The sequence below is a fragment of the Tamandua tetradactyla genome, chromosome 1, assembly GCF_023851605.1.
Source record: "Tamandua tetradactyla isolate mTamTet1 chromosome 1, mTamTet1.pri, whole genome shotgun sequence".
NCBI classification, from domain to species: domain Eukaryota; kingdom Metazoa; phylum Chordata; class Mammalia; order Pilosa; family Myrmecophagidae; genus Tamandua; species Tamandua tetradactyla.
In genome coordinates this window covers 219,687,918-219,710,120 of record NC_135327.1, presented here as the reverse complement: position 1 = coordinate 219,710,120, position 22,203 = coordinate 219,687,918, and the positions used below count along the sequence as shown (strand labels likewise).

Below are 22,203 nucleotides of genomic sequence, written 5' to 3'. Positions count from 1 at the left end.
TAAAGTCAGCCCCCAAGACTCAAGAGTCAGAGTAAGCCATTCTTGTTGACCAGCATGGAGTGGCATCCCTCCCTCTGCCAATGCCATCATGCTGTTTACACACTGGGCAGCACTCTGCTACCTCCTCGAAGTGAGTCTTTGTAACTCAAGAAAAGATACTTCCTCCTTAACCCCATAGTTAAACATTATCCAGGAGAAATAGATTATTTTGAATACCAGAAGAGGTAAGAAGCAGTTTCTATCAATTTGATACCGCTACACTCTTACTAGAAATCTTTCCAACTGTAGATAATTATTAAAACCGTTGTCTAAGAAATCACATAATTGGACTAAACTTGAGTGGTTCTTTGGAGAATGACATCTCATTTAAAGTGCAACCTTAAATAAATACTATGATGCCATAGGTTGCTGATGTTTTATAAAAAGAAAGTTTTTCATGCATTTAAGATCTCATAGCTTTATTAAGTGTCCACGAATTGGCGGCATCCCATTCAGAAAATAGAAGGAGGTTGGTCCACCAAGGGGGTGGAAGGTGAAAGCTTATATAGTGCAAGTGTGGAAATGTTCTGATTGGCTAAAGTTAAGTTTCCATTTTACTTAGGAGGGTCTTAGAAAGTAGGGAGCTAGTGGTTACTTAGGAATGAGGAAGTTAGCTGGGGATCACTAATGAGCTGTACTTAAATTTGGCTTTCTAGGCAAGCTGGGCATTTACAGGAAGTAGAAACTATCCTAGGTTTTTGGTTTGCTGACACTGGGCTTAGCGTGGGCACTTCCATGTTGGTGCTACTAGATTCTTATTAATTGCGGGGAAAGTGATGTTTGACAACTAAGGTTTCCTGTTTCCTTTGCTTTATCATTGATTGGAAAGTGAAGAAACTTGATTACCATCCCTTATAGGGATATACATAATGAGTGTCTTGCTTATTATGAAATGGAATGGAAATATAGCCCTAAAGCTTCAAAGAAAGATTGTGGGAATTTAAAGAATCTTTAACACTTCAAATTTATAAAGCAAAGGAATTTCTTAAAAGATTGTAACAAAATGAATTTCATTTTTAGTTTTCAGCAAATATTTCCTACAAGTTCAAGAATAGTTATGTTCTTTCAAGAGTAAACACTTCCTTATTTAGCAAAGCTTTGTAAAGACTTGGTCGTGAAATTGCTTTTTATAAAGTATGCATTTTTTTTAGTAAAAGATGACGAATGTGACTCAGATGCAGAAAATGAACAAAACCATGATCCTAACGTTGAAGAGTTCCTACAACAACAAGACACTGCTGTCATTTATCCTGAGGCACCTGAAGAGGACCAGCGGCAGGGCACACCTGAAGCCAGTGGTCACGACGAAAATGGTAAATGGAGCCTGGCAGCCTGTTTGTCTTTTCATCACCAAATGATTGCTATTTCTGTCATTCCACTGTGAACCCCTGTTCTCTTATAAGGACCACTTTTGAGAACCAAAATTAATAGCAAATGCCCATTCAGAGTAATGCCTCGTATTGATGGGGCCATGGTCCTGATAACAGTAGAGCATTATGAGATTAGCAGCTGCTCTCACGTGCGGTGGTATTGCCACGCGCTGCATGTGAAATGCTCAGAGCAGTGCCTGACCATCAGTTTCCATTCACTCACATAGCAACAGACAGTAGAAATGGGGACTAGGGTGACACTGACTGCCCTTTGAGTCTTTTCCACTATTCTTTTAGCAAACAAAACCAATATGTTTGTCTGGTTCTAAATGTACTAATTTGGAGACAAAGGTTTTTCTATATCTGCTCTAGTCCACTCTGATGTAAAGAGTCAGTGTATAAAATATGGGAAAATGCAATAATAATATGTTCAGAAATTTTATGAGGGATCTACACCAAGAATTAGGGAGTTAATTAAAATTTTTAGGGATACTTGAAGAAGTATTACGATCCGATTCTGGTTTGATTTTGCCAGGGTTCCCATTTTAGTGAGTAAATTTAGTTTGGTATTCAAATAATCATTTGACTCTTAAGTTTGTTTAAGGAAATTAAAAAGGGTGAAATAAAAAACAAAAGATATTCAATTGCAGGGTCAACTATATCTTCCTTCAGGAATCAGCTGTGTACAGGATAGATAGGGTTTTCTCTAACTATGAATGGGTGACAGAGGAAACGGGAGTAAGGCGTTGCTATAACTATTTCCTCCAGTATGCCAAAAGAAGATACTGCCGAAGAAATTATTGCCCCTGGGGACACTGGATTTCAGCTGAAATATCAGGGGTCTGTTGATCTACTTGCAAATTTGGAAAATTATTAGTTATTAATATTCTAACCCTGTCAGGTATTGCCATTTCTACTTTAATTTGTAGGTTGTCTTTTCTTTTTCTTTCAAAGAAAATGTATAATTTCACCTGAAGAAGTAATAGTTTACAGCAGAAATGGAAGAGAAATAGAATATATGTGTATAAATTTTTATATGACAAGTCTTTTAAAATGTCTCAGTAAGAGAAAATAATGAAAACTAAGGAAAAGTTTCATTGCATTTGTTGAATCTGATAAGGTTTAAACTTTGCGAAGTAAGCCATTATAAATCACCGCAGTAAAATCTCACCAAAAAAATGTGGTGCTAACCATTCTGAATTGATAAGAAGTCTGAATTATAGACTATGGTTTTAATTCAATTATTCATTAATTTCAGATATGTGATATAATTTAACTGCTAATAAGGTACCTCAAAGTAGACATTCTGTTACTCCAGTAACATCTGTTTGTAAATAAATAGTGATTATCTTCAGAAGCTATCTTGTTTTAAACTTTTGAGTAGATTAAACATTACCTCCCGCAATCTGGTTTTATATATTCAGGCTGCCTAGCACTCTTTCCTAGAAATTGTGAACAGGTAAACTTTGTACCAGCAGGTCGAAATATCACATATCCGTATCATAACCATAATTCTTCCCTTCCTTTGTATGGTTAACTAGACAAGAAAACAAAAGTAAGATTAGAAATGTAGATTACGTTTATAAATGGGTACGTATTGAAAGGGGGGCTGTACTCCCCAGTAGAATCATTCCACTGGTGCCAGTGCCATTGGTATTTATCTAGTGTGCATTCCTTTGAATTAGAAAATGATGCTGTAATGTTATCAGAGAGTAGGTGGTACACAGGCTATTTCCTAGACCCCCTTCCCGTTAGGTGTGGCTGCAGGATGGAGTACAGCCAAACGAGAATGTGCATGTGCTGGGGGATAAGGAGCGTGGGGGTGCCAATTCTAGGCCTGGCCCAGGGAAACCTCCTGTGCATGTTACTGTTCTTTCCCCTAATGAAATGCACTGACACGTTTTCTGTATGACTATACATATCTGACTCCAGGATAGCTTTCAGACAGTGAGACGTTCTGGATAAAATGGAGTTAACTAAATGAACTTTATTTTTACATATGCAGCTATCTAAGCCTGACAACCCTAAAATGTAATACTTTGCCAATTCATATTATTTAACTAACTGCTTTCCATACTTATTTTCTCAAAGGCATAAGTTCCTGAGTGCTGTCTTATTTTATTGTAAACCACATTTTGAATTCCTAGTAGAAGAACAGAAATGATGTAATGCTTTGTAAACATATAACATCTTTATGGAAATTCACGCAGATATAAATTATATGCCTTGCTTAAGGACTGGCCTGTAAATAATAGAGATAGCACCTGAATTCCTAGTAATTAAATACTCTGAAATATGTAGCAAGGATATGAATAAAACTAACCAAACAAAACCTCCAGAGGTGTTTATGATGACATCTGTAGTTATCAGTTAGCAAGGCAACTTGAACCATAGATTTTTCTGTTGGGACTAATTCTAACATGACCCTCTTTTGGGGAAATAGATTAACCCATTTGAGGAAATTGTTTAAAAATCATACTACGTTTTGCTCAGTATGAATTTCCTATAATTACAGATAAGTGGGAAATTAACATTTGGGACCGTCTCCTTTGCCAGTCTGTCTTGTCCATCTTATTTACTTTAGCTGATTATAATGGCAAAAATAAAAACCAGCCATTGTGGGTGTTTTATTACTGGTACACAATGTAATATGATTTCCATTAATCAGCTGCTTGTATTCCACAAGTATCAGTAGAGCTGTCTATTCTCATTATGCTCTGCTTCCTTCTTCACTTTCATGATTAATCTCTATGTCTAATACATTAAACACTAATAATTTTGAAAAATGGCAGGTTGCTCATGATATTTTAACAGCAAGTTATTATTTTCATAAATCAGTATCTACTGAATTTTCTCAGACATGTGAGGTGTGAATTCATTCTTTGAGGACACTAGCATAAAATAATGGAAATAAATATGAATACTTGGCATAATAGGCAGTTTATAGAATGGACATGTTTAAAAATAAAATGCAAATTTTTTTCTTTTCATTTCAATAGAAAAAGTACTGAATTTTTTATTTTAATTTTTATTTATTTATTTATTTTTGCATGGGCAGGCACTGGGAATTGAATTTAAAGTGGGTAGCATAGTTTCTGGCAGATAGCATAGAGACTCAGTGGTAGCTTTAGTAATATTTCAGTTTACATGTTTTCAATTTACAGTGTATGATCTTTCTTTCACAGGAACACCGGATGCATTTTCCCAATTACTCACCTGCCCATATTGTGATAGAGGCTACAAACGCTTTACCTCTCTGAAAGAACACATTAAATATCGCCATGAAAAGAATGAAGATAACTTTAGTTGTTCACTATGCAGTTACACCTTCGCATACAGAACCCAGCTTGAACGTCACATGACATCACATAAATCAGGAAGAGATCAAGTAAGTGAATTAGCTGGTTCACTAACTTTCCAAATTTGAGAAACTAACCTTCACAAAGGGCAAGAGTTTTAATATACTTGAAAATTAAAATCATGCTAGACAGTATCTTGTCTACAGCTTTATAAAAATAAGTGATTATTTGAATTATCTGATAATTTTTTAGTTACAAAGCACATATGAACATTATTTTATAATTAAGTTTTTTTCTTTTTCAAGTGAGATCCTTTTCATTTCAATTTAATTTTTCACTTAACTATGAAAGTATTTCTTTAACTTTAGAAAACTTCAAAATGCATTCTCTTAAAATGTTTTGCGTGGTTTGTAGGAGAAGTAATGTTGGTTACATAAGCCATATGACTTAATATTGACCAAGCTGAGGAGAAAGCCAAATATATAATAAAATTTAGTTTTCTATGAACCAAGTGATTCCTTTATTTATTCTTAGCATAAACTACTGTGGATTTTTTTCCTCAAGTAAGGAAAGTTGCCTTCTCTAAGAATCTGATGTTTAGATTCTAAACCAATTTTTTTCTAAAAGTTCAGTTTTCATAGGATTTATTTTGCTCTGATTTCTAGACGTATAAACCAAGACTATTGTTAAATTTTCATCTACATTTTAACTATTGGGAATATGCTTAGGAATTAAAGTCAAATAAGCTTTTAAAAATTGTCCTTGTTTTATAAGGTCTTGAAAGCTGTAAATATAAAAGTAATCATAGTTAAAAGCCAGGGTTTATGCCCTACTTTTAGAGCTCGATTAATAAATGTCAGGAGAAGGTACTAATCAAATTAATAGCCACTGAACTCTGAATTTAAAAATCAAATACATGGTTACCAGCACAGGGTATGTCAGGGTCTGTACTGGATGGGGTCATACCCAGTGTCTTAAACCAAAGGATTGTGAGCATAACGTCCTGAATCTGTGAGGCCCCTCCACTATGCACATGCCTGATATAAAGCATGTATCCGGCGAGAAACAGGTTAGACCCTCTGTTACAGTGGTACCTAAACCAAACCGCAGATGTGAACAGAAACAGAATAACTGAGTAGGATCAGCCTGTCTTTTCAATACTTTGGCAACAGCAATCACAAAAACAAGATAGTGGGGGAGAGGGTAGCAATCAGTGAGAATAGGACCAACATTCTCTTACGATAGGCTGATGGTTAAGTCCATGAAGGAGCACCTGAGATGGGGAGAGGACACCACCAGAAGAAAGACAGTGGTGCAGAGAAGGGACTACTGAAGGCAAATGCCGCCTCTTTGACCATTTGCCCAGAAGAGCGCTTTTTCCAGCTTGCAGTCCTGATGCAACCACAGTATAAACAAACCTTGAGAAAGAGCTTATTAACAGGACATTCTACAAGTGGACCCATCCTCCAACTGCTGCCACCATATCCCCTTTATACCAAGAGCCCTGATCAAAAGATTCAAAGACCTGGTGGTGAAAGCAGGACATGCCTTTCTAAAAACAAACAGGAAGATCTCAGATGAGTATAAAAGCCACTTTAATAATGATTCTCCTGAGTGTGGTAGATTTTATTATAAAGTGTGTGGTCAAAGTATTTGCAAGATCAGGAAGGAGCTGTGATAAATGTGGGCACCAGTAATGTGAGGAAATATAATTGGTAGGTATTGGAAACAATTTAGTTGCTAGGTAGCAGACTAGAGGGTAGAATATCTGTCTTGCAAGTCTTTGAAAATTATGCCCACAAGTAAAAGATAAGCAACACATCCGTGTCTCATTAATTTATTCATTCAAAACATATTTGAGTTTCTATTTTGTGTCTGTCCCTATTCCAGATGCTAAAGGCACAAAAGTCAAAAAAGACAGAGCCCAACCCATAGAGAACATACATTCATAAGTAACATAAAATAGATATAAAATATAAGAACAGGTGATATGCAGAAAAATAAAGCAGAGCTAAAGGATAGGTGATGGGAGCTACTGTTTTACAGGGTAGGGAAGCCTTTCTGAGGCTGGAACATCTGAACTGAGGCCTGAATGAAATGAAGGAGCCAGGTGTGAGATATTGCAGGAAAGACGTTCCAGGCTGGTAGCTCCCTGGCATACTCCGAGCACAGCGAGGAGACAGAGTGTGGCTGGAGCATGTGACTGAAGGGGAGAGAGATGCGCGAGGCCGGAGACATGGAGGCCAGTCTGTGCCAGCCTTGTGCAGCCTCAGTAACGGCTTTAGACTGGTGGGAGGCCTCTGGAGGATTTTGAGAGAAGGTGTCACATACTCTCTCTGCCTTTTGTTTTTCTTGTTTTTTTTTTTTTATTGTATAATATAACATATATACAAAGCTGAGAAATAAAAAAGCAATATTTTTCAAAGCAGTCTTCAACAAGTAGTAACAGGACAGATCCCAGAGTTTGTCATGGGCTACCATACGATCCTCTCAGATTTTTCCTTCTAGCTACTCCAGAATATAGGAGGCTAGAAGGCATAAATATTTTTTTATCATCACAACACTTTTTTTCTTTTTTGTGAAAAATAACATGTATACAACAAAGCAATAAATTTCAAAGCACAACACCACAATTAGTTGTAGAATATATTTCAGAGTTTGACATGGGTTACAATTCCACAATTTTAGGTTTTTACTTTTAGCTGCTCTAAGATACTGGAGACTAAAAAAGAAATCAATTTAATGATTCAGCAGTCATATTCATTTGTTAAATTTTTCCTTCTCTGTATAATTCTACCATCACCTTTGAACTTTCTGTCCCTCTCTTTAGGGGTGTTTGGGCCATGGTCATTCTAACTTTTTCATGTTGGAAGGGGTTGTCAATAATATAGGGTAGGGAGATAGAATATCTAATGTTCTTAAGAGGCTGAACCCTCTAGATTTCAGGACTTATCTGGTCCAGGGACCCATCTGGAGGTTGTAGGTTTCTGGAAAGTTACTCTAGTGCATGGAACCCTTGTGAAATCTTATATAATGCCCGAGATGTTCTTTAGGATTGGCTGGAATGGTCCTGCTTGGGGGTTGGCAGGTTATGGTAGGTGGCAATGTCTAACTGCAGCGTGCATAAGAGTAACCTCTTAACTCTATTTGAACTCTCTCTACCACTGATACTTTATTAGTTAAACTTATTTTCTCCCTTTTGGTCAGGATGGAATTGTTGATCCCACAGTACCAGGGCCAGACTCATCCCTGGGAGTCATTTCCCACGTCGCCAGGGAGACTTGCACCCCTGGATGTCAGGTCCCACATAGTGGGGAGGGCAATGATTTCACTTCTGCCTTTTATTTTTAAAGGAACACTGACCGTTTGATAGAAAATAGACCAAAAGAGACAGATAGGGGCAGGCAAACATTTAGAGGCTGTTGGTATAATCCAAGCCAGAGGTGGTGGTGGACATGACATAATGAAGAATGATTGAATTCAGAATAAATTCAGATGGACTGATACAAAGTGAATACGGATATGAGAGAAGGGCAGCAACCAAGGAGCATTCCAGAGTTGGGAGCCTAAGCAAAAACCCAATAGATAAGAGTGATATTTACAGAAACGGGTGACTAGAGGAGGAGCTGATTTGTTGAGAGCAAATAAAGAGGTCAGTGTGACTCATGCCGAGTTTCAGATGCTTACTAAAGTTCCAGCTGGCAATATCAAGTGAGCAGTTAGTTAAAAGAGCCCATAGTTGAGGGGAGAGATCTAATAGTATAAATTTGGGTGTTAGCACCATACACATGCTGTTGAAAGCCATGGGTTGGGGTGAAATAGGGCCTGATACTCAGTAGATCCTCAATCTCTTTCCTTCCTGTATGAGAGACAAAGGAAGGGAGATTCCAGCTGGGGTGAGCAGGAAGCAGCTAGGACTAGAGTTAGTCTTTTGAAAGACAGGGAGAACTTTAACAATCAGAATTAAGGGAATATACAGCCAAGGAATAAGGACTAGTATAAACCAGAGCAACGAGGTAGATAAAAAGACGTGGCAAAAAAAAAAAAAAAAAAAAGCAGTGGGGCTCTCCAATCATTGATGCACAGACTTAGAGAGAAGCCTGCAGACTCAGAAACTATCACCTGGGGAACTGTACACTTAAAATCTTTATTCGGGGATTAACAGAGAACCTTTGGAGGTTTTTTAGCAGTGGTTACTTCAGCAAGATTAATCTAAAAATAATGTACAGAATACATTTAAAATATATGAAAAATGAGTATTTGATAAATCACACAGAAAATGATTGTGATAATCCACATTTGGCTGGAAAAGTTGGAAGTATTTTTAAAAATCACCAGCTTAAAGTGCATTTTAGAAATGTCAAACATAGAAAAGACAAGACAAAGAACAGGGAAAAGCCTTCCCTGAGGAGAGTTCTCATTCTATACAGTCATTGGACTTCGGACAGATTACTAAAATATTTTCTTGGCTTTGGCTTCTTTTTCTGTAAATTAGAGTATAGATTAGTTAATCTCTGAATTTCTAATTTGTATATATTACCTTACCTTACTAAATTGCTTAATAAATATGATACTCATACTTCAAATCAGAAAGTGGAGATTTTCTCTATTTCAAAGTTCCATTCCCAGTATCATCATCCTTTTTGTAATTCCAGGTGTTAGATTTTTGTAACTGTTACAATTCAAGGTCTTAAATAAGAAATGAAATAGTCATCAAGCATACCCAAAACACTCTTTCACTTTCTAAATAAAATACCATTTCTTCCCTACAGAGGCACGTGACACAGTCGGGAGGTAATCGTAAATTCAAGTGCACTGAATGTGGAAAAGCTTTCAAATACAAGCACCACCTAAAAGAGCACTTAAGAATCCACAGTGGTAAATATTTGTTTTCTTTCTGCACACTGAATATCATAGGATGTGTGGTAACAAATGAGTGATAACATGTGATCTATACGCATAGGTTCGCATAATCTTCACCTTTCTGTTCCATAGCTTCCTTTCCAAAATCATTAACTACAAAGTGCATAGTGTTAACAGTATTATGTTAACACTAATATGTTAACAGTATTATGTCTGCTTTAGTGAACTTACGATAAACAGAGCTGTGTTTGCATTTCTTTAGAGGGCCTACTTAAACAAGAGCTTTTAAAGAAAACTTAGTGGCCTACCACATTGAACTATGAAATCTGTTCATCTCCTGATAATTTTGATAGATGTTATTTTAGATTTGAATAATTTAAATGGAAAAAGAACTGTTAACTCCTCAATGGGAAATTTTAGGTGTTTGCACATTGTATTTTGTGAAAATTGTTGTGTTGGCATTTACATTTACGAACATATTATCCTACAAAAAAAGTACAGTCAAGTGGCCTTGTAAGGGGCAGTTCGTGGTATCTGTGTTTATTTTATTTTGAAAATGCATTTCTAGAAGTTTTATGGTGCTGCTGATCGAGAGTTAAATAGTGGCAAAGTTAGCAGTTAAAACTATTCCAACCAACATTCTTATAAAAAAAAATTATTTGCACCTCTAGAATGTAGAGAGGTGCCTGTAGCCTGTCACAGGATTCTATGTCTTAGCTCCTGTGCTGTTGAACAGTTCTCATCAATAATAATGTATTTTTAATAACCTACCTTTTTCATACCAGAGACTATTTAGAATTGCTAACAAAGAGTTTTAAAAATATTTGGATGGAAGAAAGAAAATAAGAGGAAGTCTTGCATTGCTATTCTAACACCAATTTCACTCAAGCGATAAGTAAGGAGTACTCTCTATGGTACTTAGAGAAAAGTTCTACAGTTGTGGTTGGCCAAGAACTTCATAGGAGTTAGCCTGCCACTGAGGCTTTACAAGTTTGTGCAAATTTTGGCCAGATCATGGGCCTAAATCAGGATGCTTACGATCCATTCATTATTTATTTATAGCTGTCTTGTTCTTAGAATAATATGAAGCACATATATATTTATTTAATATATCGAGACATTTTAATTTTAAAATATATAAGAAAACAGGTGAAGTTAAGAAAGCAAGACAAGCATGAGGTCAGCATGTAAAAAGAATGCCATGATATAAATCCCTTATACCTGCTGGAAGTAGACCACAAATTAGGCTCCAAACTTCAGGAAATAGAAGAACTACAATCAGGAACAAAGCTCAGAGAATCTGCAAGTAAAAGGAACTTTTATTTTTTTCTAGCAACTTTTTCAGTTGCTAGAAAAAGCATAATTATTCCTGATATAAGTTCATAGAAAAAGTTATTCTTCGAGTATCATAAAGAGGGAAGAGCAAAATATAAACACACATCATCCTCAGTAATAAATATCCTTTAAATAAAACAGCAGATAATTTGATAGGGTTTGGGTTTTTGTTTGTTTTGTTCTAATAAACTTCTTCAGTAGAGGCCATGATATTTCACCAAAATGCACCCAGAAAAAGCATGCAAACTTAAGTATCCAATATCCTCTGTTGGTATGGATTATTCCAAGGGGGATTTCGCAGCTCATGTCGTCCCAGTACTAGTGCACCCAATCTGCAAAACGTGTTACTCACTCTCAACGAGGTAAATGGAGAAACTGAGAGTGAGCATGTAGAAACTACTCCACTAAGACATTGCTGTGACCTTTTGGGGGAGGGGGGGTGCGTGGTCCGGGAATTGAACCCAGGTCTCCCGCATGAAAGGCAGGCATTCTAACCACTGAACCAGCCGTGCACCCCGCTGTGACATTTTAATATATTTTACAAAGTATTGGTCCCCAGTAGATTGGAAATTAAAAAAAACACTGGTCCTTCACAGATAGCCTTGTTTAAGGTTTCTAAGGGTGGATTAACTGCATTTCCTTCAGGAAGTTCACTCTCATTCTGTTGTTGTTCTCTCTCAGATGCGTTTATAAAAGATATCCAACATTGTGACTAATTAACACTAAATTATATATCTGAATATGGTTAGAAGAAGAAAATTAGAAAAAAAGAAAACAGGACTATACAGCATAAACAGTGAACCCTAATATAAACTGTGGACCATAATTAATCATACAAAATAATATTTTCTCACTGTGACAAAGGTAGATACTAATGCAAAATGTTAAAAATGGGGGTGGTTATGGGAACTCTATATTTTCTGCATGATCTTTCTGTAAATCTACTTCTCTCGTTAAGAACAAAAAAAGTATTTGAAAAAATAAATAAATTTTTAAAAAGATAACAACAACAACAAAAAAAGTATTCGAGGGAACTGTCCTGGGCAGACTGTTGTGAATGCTGGTGAAAAAAAAAAAAAAGGTGGAGGGAGAGTTTGGGGGGGGAAAGAAGACATGAAGGATCAGGTTTCAGAATTATACTCCCTAAAAAAAATTGCCTGAAATGCTGCTATATTCTGATCCTATGAAACTTTTTCATGAAACATCTGCAGAATCACCTGTGTTAACCATCACTTGAACACTGCGTTTTGGAATTGAGGTGTGGGAGAAGGCTGCCATCCCTCCACTCTGAGGTGACACAGAAAACCACCTGAGCGTGGGCACTTGTCCTCCTCAGAAAATGATCTGGTGCTTGTCTTAACACATGCCAGGTACTCAAATGGGTAATCAAACCCAGTGATTCTCCCAAATACAGAAAAAATGGTCTTAGTAAATTTAGCCTGGAGAATGTGTACATCAGATAGAACCAAACACCTATCTCAGCCAATAAGGGGAAAAAAACTTGGTATTCAGGTATATCTTACTGTGAGCAGTACAACTTCCCAATGTCACCTCCAGCTAAACCAGTTGCCAATGCTAACCTGGGTAGATAAATTAGCTGATACATTTAAGCAATAAATCATAAAGCTAAAACGTTAGAAACTAGGAGTTTCTAGTTAACAGACATAGTAACTTTGGCTTTAGAATAATTGTTCTGTAGACGTCCTTTCTCTCAATGACTAAGTATCAGTGTAATTCCCTGAAACAGTAATAATGATAACTAGCATTGATAGCATACTCCACTGTGAACAAGCCTTGCTAGTTTGGGTACATCATCTTGTATAGTCCTCATGATAACACCATGAGGCAGCTGGTATTATTTCTTCCTTTCTGCTGAAAATGGAGGCTTGGAGATCTTAATTATCTTGTCCAGGATCACTCAGCCAGTACATGACAAAGCTGAGACTCAGACATCCTGACTCCAAAGCCATTGCCTTACCCACTATGTTTCTCTGTCCTCTAGTTTGTAAAGATAAAGCAGTCTATCTTATAGACACCGGTCTTCCCAGTGTCTCTAGGAGGACAACAAGCATCAGGCTCATCTAAAAAAGGTATAAAATGTCAATGATTTTTAAATAGAGATGTACTAGAACATAGTCTTTATTTTACACCCTTTGGAAACTTTTGTCTAATGCATTTTGAGTTTTAAATCCTATTTCAGGCATCCATCCCGGTTTGAAAGATATTGATAAGTTGCAGAGTATCCAGAGGTGGGTTAACAAACGGGCCAGGGTTCTGAAAACCATGTCCTCTGAAGGATACTTGAAGGTGTGTTTAACCTACCAAAGGGAAGACTAGGATGCATGTGACAGCTCTTCCTGAATCTAAACGTCTGGCATGCAGAAGAAAGTCTAGACTAGCACTAGCACAGGGAAGGAGCCCCTTGGCTTAGTGTCAGCCTCTCTCTCAGTAGAAATATTTTATACAAGAATCACAAACATTTATTGTCACCATATCAGGAGTTTTACTCTGTTTAGTTTAGATGAAGAACTAAATCCAGTGAGGGTGTTATCTACATTTACTCATGAAAATACTGAGGTTTGGAAAGGGTAAGAAATAGTATGTGGCAAAGCCAGGATTTGGACCCAGTTATATTTGAACCCAAACCCATAGAACAGACCAACCATTTCCATAGCGCTCTCCAGCAGGGTATCGCCTCCATTCCATAAAGGAGCTTAGGCAGCGGCTAGCTGATGCCAAGGATAATAGCAAATGAACTGTTCACTGAAAAGAAGCTGGTAGAGAGGACTTCTTAGCTCCTTTCCAATTATAAATTTTGATTCTTCAAATAATGGTAAGGCTAGATCATATTTCTTAGAAAATAGAACTTGTTTTCTTAAAACTTCACAACACTGAATTTACATTACCAACAGAGCCCACATAGACTTTCTCACAGCTTTCATTTCAATTCCCAGAAAAGAGAAAGTAAAAAACTTTGTTTTGATACTGAGTATATAAATCAGATCACCACATTTCATAATTTTGCAGTTATCCTTGCATTCATCTGCAAATTTGATGAGTATCCTTACGGCCTGCACTGTGTTGGGTGCTCAGGGTAAATGGTAAACAAGACCAAAAGGTCCCCGCCCTATTGGAGCTTCTAGTCTTTAACCTATCAATTACAAATTAGTGAATGTAACTGTCAATTAAAGCAGAAGTGAAGAAAACTAGGCTTGTACGAAAATATTCGATTTAGCTCAGTGGTTCTCAAAATTTTCTGCCAGAGTAGCCCTACTGACCAGGAAGAGCAAGTGCTGTCTGTACCCCTGGGGAGTCTGGAGAAGCAGCTTAAAGGAGACCCCTCCACAAGCAAGAAGCTTCTTTGAGGCTGTGGATGTTTCCCTACCAGTTTACATACATGTTGTTGCATTTTTCTCCATAGTATAATTTATGTTCTTTTGAAACTCCGAGATGCTTTACACACTTACTGTGTTACTGTTTGTCTTCAGGAGCGCATACACCCTGGCTTAATTTGCCGAAGTTTATAATATTGACTTATATTTAAAGTTTATTTCCTTTTAGGAGAGACCTTTTCAAGGAAACCTTTTGGATATGGGAAGTTTTATCAGTCAGAGATCAGTATTCATTCTTATAGTCATATGGAGATTTTGCTTACTTTTCTTTCTCCTAATATTAATTTCTCCTGCAGCTGATTAGAGAAAGTGAAATATAGAAAATTATATGGTTTGGTTAAAAAAAAAAGGTAAGTAAAAAATTCCTTCAAGGAGTAGGATATAACTATTTTGGGTACTTGAGAATAATTGAACTTAAAAAGTTTGGCAGAAATAGTATATACACATCAAGAAGATGCCTTGACTGGTTAGCACACATAGTTCACACCAAGGTTTTACTAGTTTTCGTAGCACCTGTTTAGATTTTCAACTTAAAATTATTATTCTAAGTAAAATTATATTGCATGCATACCTAGTAGCCTCTTCTTAAATTTATATCACTTGGTTTGGGCAAAGTGTGAATCCATAAAAAAAAGTTTATGTTTTAATTCAGCAAACATATATTTTTTGTCTAGGAGAGAAGCCATACGAATGCCCAAACTGCAAGAAACGTTTTTCCCATTCTGGTTCCTATAGCTCACACATAAGCAGCAAGAAATGCATCAGCTTGATGCCTGTGAATGGGCGACCACGGACAGGACTCAAGACCCCCCAGTGTTCCTCTCCATCTCTGTCGGCATCACCAGGCAGTCCCACACGACCACAGATACGGCAGAAGATAGAGAATAAACCCCTTCAAGAACAACTTTCTGTAAACCAAATTAAAACTGAGCCTGTGGATTATGAATTCAAACCTATAGTGGTTGCTTCAGGAATCAACTGTTCAACCCCTTTGCAAAATGGGGTTTTTAGCAGTGGTGGCCCATTACAGGCAACCAGTTCTCCTCAGGGTGTGGTGCAAGCTGTCGTTCTGCCAACAGTTGGTTTGGTGTCTCCCATAAGTATCAACCTAAGTGATATTCAGAATGTACTTAAAGTGGCAGTAGATGGTAATGTAATACGGCAAGTTTTAGAGAATAATCAAGCCAATCTTGCATCCAAAGAACAAGAAACAATCAGTGCTTCAGCCATACAGCAAGGCGGCCATTCTGTTATTTCAGCTATCAGTCTTCCGTTGGTTGATCAAGATGGAACCACCAAAATTATCATCAACTACAGTCTTGAGCAGCCTAGCCAACTTCAAGTTGTTCCTCAAAACTTAAAAAAAGAAAATCCAGTCCCCACCAACAGTTGCAAAAGTGAAAAGTTACCAGAAGATCTTACTGTTAAATCTGAAAAGGACAAGAGCTTTGAAGGGGGAGTGAGTGATAGCACTTGTCTTCTGTGTGACGACTGTCCGGGAGACCTCAATGCACTTCCAGAATTAAAGCACTATGACCTAAAGCAGCCTGCCCAGCACCCCCAGCTGCCTGCACCAGAAGCCGAGAGGCCCGAGTCCTCGGCTTCATCAGGTACTGGAGACAGCAATTTGTCTCCCAGTCAGCCACCCTTAAAGAACCTTTTGTCTCTTCTAAAAGCCTATTATGCTTTGAATGCACAACCAAGTGCAGAGGAGCTCTCAAAAATTGCTGATTCAGTAAACCTACCACTGGAGGTAGTAAAAAAGTGGTTTGAAAAGATGCAAGCTGGGCAGATTTTAGTGCAGTCTTCTGAACCATCTTCTCCCGAATCAGGCAAAGAGAACATTCCTGCAAAGAACAATGATCAGCCTCAATCTTCAAATGCAAATGAACCCCAAGACAGCACAACAAATCCACAGAGTCCTCTGAAGATGACTAAATCTCCAGTTTTACCACTGGAGTCAACTGTCAATGGCTCCAGAAGTAGTACACCATCCCCATCGCCACTAAACCTTTCTTCATCCAGAAGTTCGCAGGGTTATTCATACACAGCCGAGGGTGCACAGGAAGAGCCACAAGTAGAACCTCTTGACCTTTCACTACCAAAGCAACAGGGAGAATTATTGGAAAGGTCAACTATCACTAGTGTTTACCAGAACAGTGTTTATTCTGTCCAGGAGGAACCCTTGAACTTGTCTTGTGCAAAAAAGGAGCCCCAGAAGGACATTGGTGTCACAGACTCAGAACCAGTTGTAAATGTAATCCCACAAAGTGCCAACCCCATCAACATCGCCATCCCCACCGTCACTGCCCAGCTGCCCACCATTGTGGCCATTGCCGACCAGAACAGTGTTCCGTGCCTGCGTGCACTTGCTGCCAATAAGCAAACCATCCTGATTCCCCAGGTGGCTTACACCTACTCCACCACAGTCAGCCCTGCTGTCCCTGAACCGCCCTTGAAAGTGATCCAGCCAAATGGAAACCAGGTGGGTAGCATGTCTGCCTGGTGAAGTGTGAGTCACTGCACAGTCTCTGATAAAAATCCATCACTGTAGGGCCACACAGATTGTTGTTATACTGTCATTTTTCAAAAAAAAAACTCAGTATTTGTTTTAACTTTTGTGGCATAATGTCTTCAGTTGTCTATTAATCCAAGGTGCAGTTATCAGCTGAAGTTCCACATGTTACTTCTGCAAAAAAATATTTTTAAGCCTCTGCTGAATACTTGGCTGTATGAAGCGGGAAACAGAAAAGAGGGGAAAAAATATGGAAAACTAACTTATGGGCTTTCTGTTTTTACAGTCCTATTCCCAAAATTACTAAACAGTTTCTGTCTTTATTATGATCATTAATAAATGAAAATATCCTCCCATTCACAGGCATTTCACACCAGACAGATTTAGCTATCACGTTTTATGTGCTAACACCTCTGTTTATAGAAGATTTTAATTAAACAAGCAATATTTAAGTATACAAAGAACTCATGTAGTGAATTTGCCCCAGTCATTTTGTAAGCTGTAAAAACTGAACAGTGTTTGGTCCTGATTATGTATATGGGAAAACACGGCTGTGAATCTATACATGTACTTTCCCCAAAAACCCACGATAATTTTGAGTAGAACTGTTTTGTGTGACCGTTAGGGCTTATTCCCAAATAAGCCCTGGCTTCTTCCTTATGCCACTAACCTTGTTCTCTCCATTTTCCCACCACTTTCTGATTGAATCAAGTAAATACTACAGATAAATTTGATCTTTCATGCAAATATTTGCTGTGAGTGCAACTTGAAATAATTATAATTCCTGCTCATATACTACTTTTCTTTCCTTAAATATTGCTACTGACTGGATTTCCTATCATTGTGATTATTCTTGAAAAAATCTTTCCCATCACCAATGACTTCTAAATTTATGGTGTATAGAACACTATTTCACATCTTTCAAAGCAAGAGACCCACCCTTTAACTATTTACTTACTCATATGAACGGACCAAGTAACAGTGAAAGTACCATCAAGTTACTTTAGCAATCACCGGTGGCTCAGAAACTTGTACAAATGGCTGACACCACCTCTTGTGCCTTACTAAACCATAAGCAATGTTGGGGAAAACCTTTGAACTTATGGAAAATTTGTATTTTCAGAAACAATAGAATGGAAAACTCTAGCGAAAAACCAAGGATCTTAGACCTAATTCTACTGCTGGCTCCCTAACCTACATGCAGAAGAGCCCTCCTGCCCCAAATTATCTCTGTGAGACTGACTGAAACTCTAGAGATTGGTTTTGATTAGCAGGTTTTCCTGTTGAAAAACATTAGACCCTCGTGCCTTGTTTTCCCGTCTTACTCCTTAGTGCAAACCTCTGTTTTCAAGGAGACCACAAAGAGTAAAATTTAAAGATCACTTTTAAAAAATAGATACTTAATCTTAATTAATCTGCAAAATCCAGAATGAAAAATATTAAAGTAAATGATGTAATTAGGAATTCAACAGATTTCTCATAAGTGGTAAATCATTTGGAACTTCTTAAATTTTGTCACTATGTGTAACATTCTTTCCTTTTGATGTCCTTTCTTTCCAGTACGTGTGAAGCACATGGCATTGCTATAGTTGTGACTATAGGTGTTGCTATAGATCTCACTTCTGTCTAACCCCACCCCCCACCTGTCAGCCAGCCCCACCCTGGGGCACATCTGCAGTGATGTGCAATGTGCTTGTTTGGGTCAGTTGTCCAAAGTATGACTCAGAATATTTCTTTAGCTGGTCCTTTCATTTATATCTCTTGTATCTCACACTTTGAATTAAATATTCTTACTCCCTTTTTCCTTTAGGATGAAAGGCAAGACACTAGCTCAGAAGGAGTATCAAATGTGGAGGATCAGAATGACTCTGATTCCACACCACCCAAAAAGAAAATGCGGAAGACAGAAAATGGAATGTATGCTTGTGATTTGTGCGATAAGATATTCCAAAAGAGTAGCTCATTATTGAGACATAAATATGAACACACAGGTATGGCAATCAATCTCACAAACATATTGACTTTTTTAAAGGTGCCTATCATACGATATATCAGAATGATAATCATTGGTTTCCTGCTTCTCTGACCTTGCCACTTCTGCTTGTCTGCATTCTTCTTCCTAGTATTTAAGCCTCCTGATTTTTTGTTTTTCTGCTCTCCTGTTCCTTTCATAACTGATTACATTAAGCTAGCACAGCAGTTATTCTGTCCACCCTTATTTCTATATTCCTAAGGGTTTAAATATGTGTCATGTATATAAAGAAGTCAATAGAAAGGTGAATGCAAATCTATGCTATGTTTATAAAAATATAGTTACCAAAACATGGGACATAGGGCTGAGGTTACAGGGAGAGAAGATCTGACTTAACAGAAAAAACTGCCTGATGAGAAAACAGCATGCTGCCATAGGAAATCATGGGCACCTCATTACTTAATAGTTTTAGACATTTATTTTGTGGGATTTAGAAAGAAATTCTGCCTAAGAGATTGTACTCGATTCTAAGATCCCTTCCTACTCTAAGATTCTATAATTCTTCCACAAAATATTAGCTCCTTAGGATAACTCAGAAAACTATGCCCCAGGCCAGTTTTTTGGCCTTCACCTGTTTTTACACATCCTGTGAGCTTTAGCATTTTTAAATGATTGAAAAAAATTTTTCAAAGAATATTTACAACACAAAAATCATATGTAAGTCAAATTTCAGTGTCCATAAATAAAGTTCTGTTGGAACACTGCCACACCCATTTATTCACATATTATCTATGGCTATTTTTTTTTTTTTTTTTTTTTTTTTAAGACAGAGAGAAGGAAGGAAGGATAGAAGGAAGGAAGGAAGGAAGAAAGGGAAACATTTTTAAACATTTTCTTGTTTTATTGTATTCTGTTTCTCCGTTTTTGTTACATGGGCTGGGGCCGGGGATCGAACCGAGGTCCTCCGGCATAGCAGGCAAGCACTTTGCCCGCTGAGCCACCGCGGCCCGCCCTATGGCTATTTTTGTGCTATGCTGCAGTTACCTGACTCCTAGCCAGTGGTGCTTCAGGTAGGGAAGCCCTGAATTGTACTGTTTGCAGATTTCTGTGGCATAAATACTCCCACCATGGCTGATCTCAAGCTGCAAGGTGAGATTACCTGGCTAGCAGAATTTCTCGAAGTGGGAGCAGTGAGGTTGCTCCACCAGTGAAGTCTGGCCCCAGCACCCCACAGCTTCTAACAAAAGGCTCCATGAAAGGACAAGGCCTTGTTGTGAACTCGGCACCCTCCTCTCTTCTCCTGCCCCACCCCTCCCCCAGCCAGCAATGGCGCCTCCAGTATCCACATTTATCGATCATATTCTTAGCAGCCATTCTATTTAATTTCTGACTGTTTAGAGGAAAAACAGGGAACCCTGTTTCTCCCCTTCAGTCTGTAATCCACAGATACATGCAGTGATACTTGGGTAGTTCTTGGGGTTAAAAACTAATATTATAAAAGAAAGGCCTTCCTCTCCAAACAAGTTCTTTGTAACACATTTGTCTGGTTGTTGTTATAGAGGTCTCTTTCCTCTTGGGCCAGAATTAAATATTAGCAAATACCAAAATGTCTGTATGAGAAATATCCTATGCTCAATAATAATTTTCTTAATTCCTGCCTTTGTTAGTGTTCACAGCATGAGAGCACATTGTCCATCCTGGTCCGGATTCCTTAAGGTCTGTGACAGTAGCATTTCTCTGGTCCATGTGATCTCCTAGGGGCAATGCTGCCTTCAAGGGGCAAAAAAATCTCAGCTGTCACAATGGCTAGTGGTTTTCCAGAAGACCACAGAACCTAAGCAGATATATATACAAAGGCTGTGAGGCATTAAAAGTTCATGGTAGGGGGCAGGGATTGCAATTAGAAAAAATATTGTCTGTAAACGTTCCTTAAGGAGCCATGCAATGGTGGCTCCGTGGCAGAGTTTTCACCTGCCATGCCGGAGACCTAGGTTCGATTCCTGGTACCTGTCCATGCAAAAAAAAAAAAAAAAGAGAGAGAAAAAGCAAAGTTAATTAAGGAGGAGTGAAAATGAAAAGAAAGAATCTGAGGAAATCTGCTTGGACCCCACCTGCTCTTGCTGTGGTGTCTTGTCAGAGCCTCACCATCCCCTGAATCCATGGCATTGCACTCTCGGTTAGTTCCTGTTAGCTTTGTCTGCAAACTCAAGCAGACAGACATACTAAATTTCCTCATCAGATGCAAACCATAATACTGTCTTATATTATGCAGAGTTTGGAACTTGGTGGTTTTTTAAAAATGAAGTTGCAACCTTAGCCTTTCCACAGCTTGGCATGCCCCAAAAGCCTTAGAAGGATGTAAAAACTACCATCATTTTAATTCATAGCTGTGTTCTTATTTTGCAGGGAAAAGACCTCATGAGTGTGGGATCTGTAAAAAGGCATTTAAACACAAACACCATTTGATTGAACACATGCGACTGCATTCTGGAGAAAAGCCCTATCAATGTGACAAATGTGGAAAGCGTTTCTCACACTCTGGGTCTTACTCGCAGCACATGAATCATCGCTACTCCTATTGCAAGAGGGAAGCAGAGGAGCGGGACGGTCCGGAGCAGGACGAGGCAGGCCCCGAAGTCCCAGTGAGCGAGCACCCGGGCGCCCGCACGTCGCCATCCCAGGCCGACTCAGACGAGAGGGAGAGCTTGACAAGGGAGGAGGACGAAGACAGTGAAAAAGAAGAGGAAGAGGAGGAGGAAAAAGAGCTGGAAGAACTGCGGGAAGAAAAAGAATGTGGCAAACCACAAGGGGAGGGAGCGGAGGAGGAGGAAGACCAGGAGGAGGAAGAGGGAGAAGAGGCAGAGAATGAGGGAGAAGGACCAAAAACTGAAGGTCCGATGAAGGATGACAGAGCTGTGAATCAAGCAGGCAGCTTAGAAGAGAAAATCAGCGAGAATAGTGAGCAAGCGTCTGAAGAGAAAACAAATGAAGCCTAATAGTTTTTCTAGAAGGAAAATAAATTCTAATTGGTAATGAAGTTTGTTCTATATTATACATGCTTTTCATGAAAACACAGTAACCTGTATACTGTGATTTCTGTTCACTACTGTGTAAAGTAAAAATTTAAAAAAATACAAAATAAGAAAAAAAAAACCACAAAAAAAAAAATCCGGGTGTGCCTGAACCTCAGACCTAGTAGTTTTTCATGCAGTTTTCAAAGTTAGGAACAAGTTTGTAAGATAAAGCAGATTAGAAATCTTTAGTGACTCCGAAAGCAAAGATTTAACAGGTTAAAGGAAACTGATTAACTAGATAAGCATCTGGCATCGTTTCATTTTATCAGTATTATCACTTTTGTTGGTTTATTCTTGAGCTGTACAATTGGGAGAAATTTTATAATTTTTTATTGGTAAACATA

At 38.1% G+C, this 22,203-nt stretch overlaps 1 protein-coding gene across 4 annotated transcripts in view; it reads left to right on the top strand.

Annotated features, from left to right (window-relative positions):
• The window catches only part of ZEB1 (zinc finger E-box binding homeobox 1), a 175,425-nt gene extending 153,456 nt beyond the window's left edge, over nt 1–21,969 (top strand). For all 4 annotated transcript variants that reach the window (XM_077152322.1, XM_077152312.1, XM_077152339.1 and 1 more), the window contains 6 exons: nt 1,191–1,352; nt 4,595–4,797; nt 9,481–9,586; nt 14,973–16,783; nt 18,624–18,804; nt 21,192–21,969. In XM_077152322.1, coding sequence (XP_077008437.1) covers nt 1,191–1,352; nt 4,595–4,797; nt 9,481–9,586; nt 14,973–16,783; nt 18,624–18,804; nt 21,192–21,781 — 3,053 coding nt within the window. In that variant the 3' untranslated portion in view covers nt 21,782–21,969. The remainder of the gene's footprint in view (nt 1–1,190; nt 1,353–4,594; nt 4,798–9,480; nt 9,587–14,972; nt 16,784–18,623; nt 18,805–21,191) is intronic.
• Nucleotides 21,970–22,203: the final 234 nt, after the last annotated feature.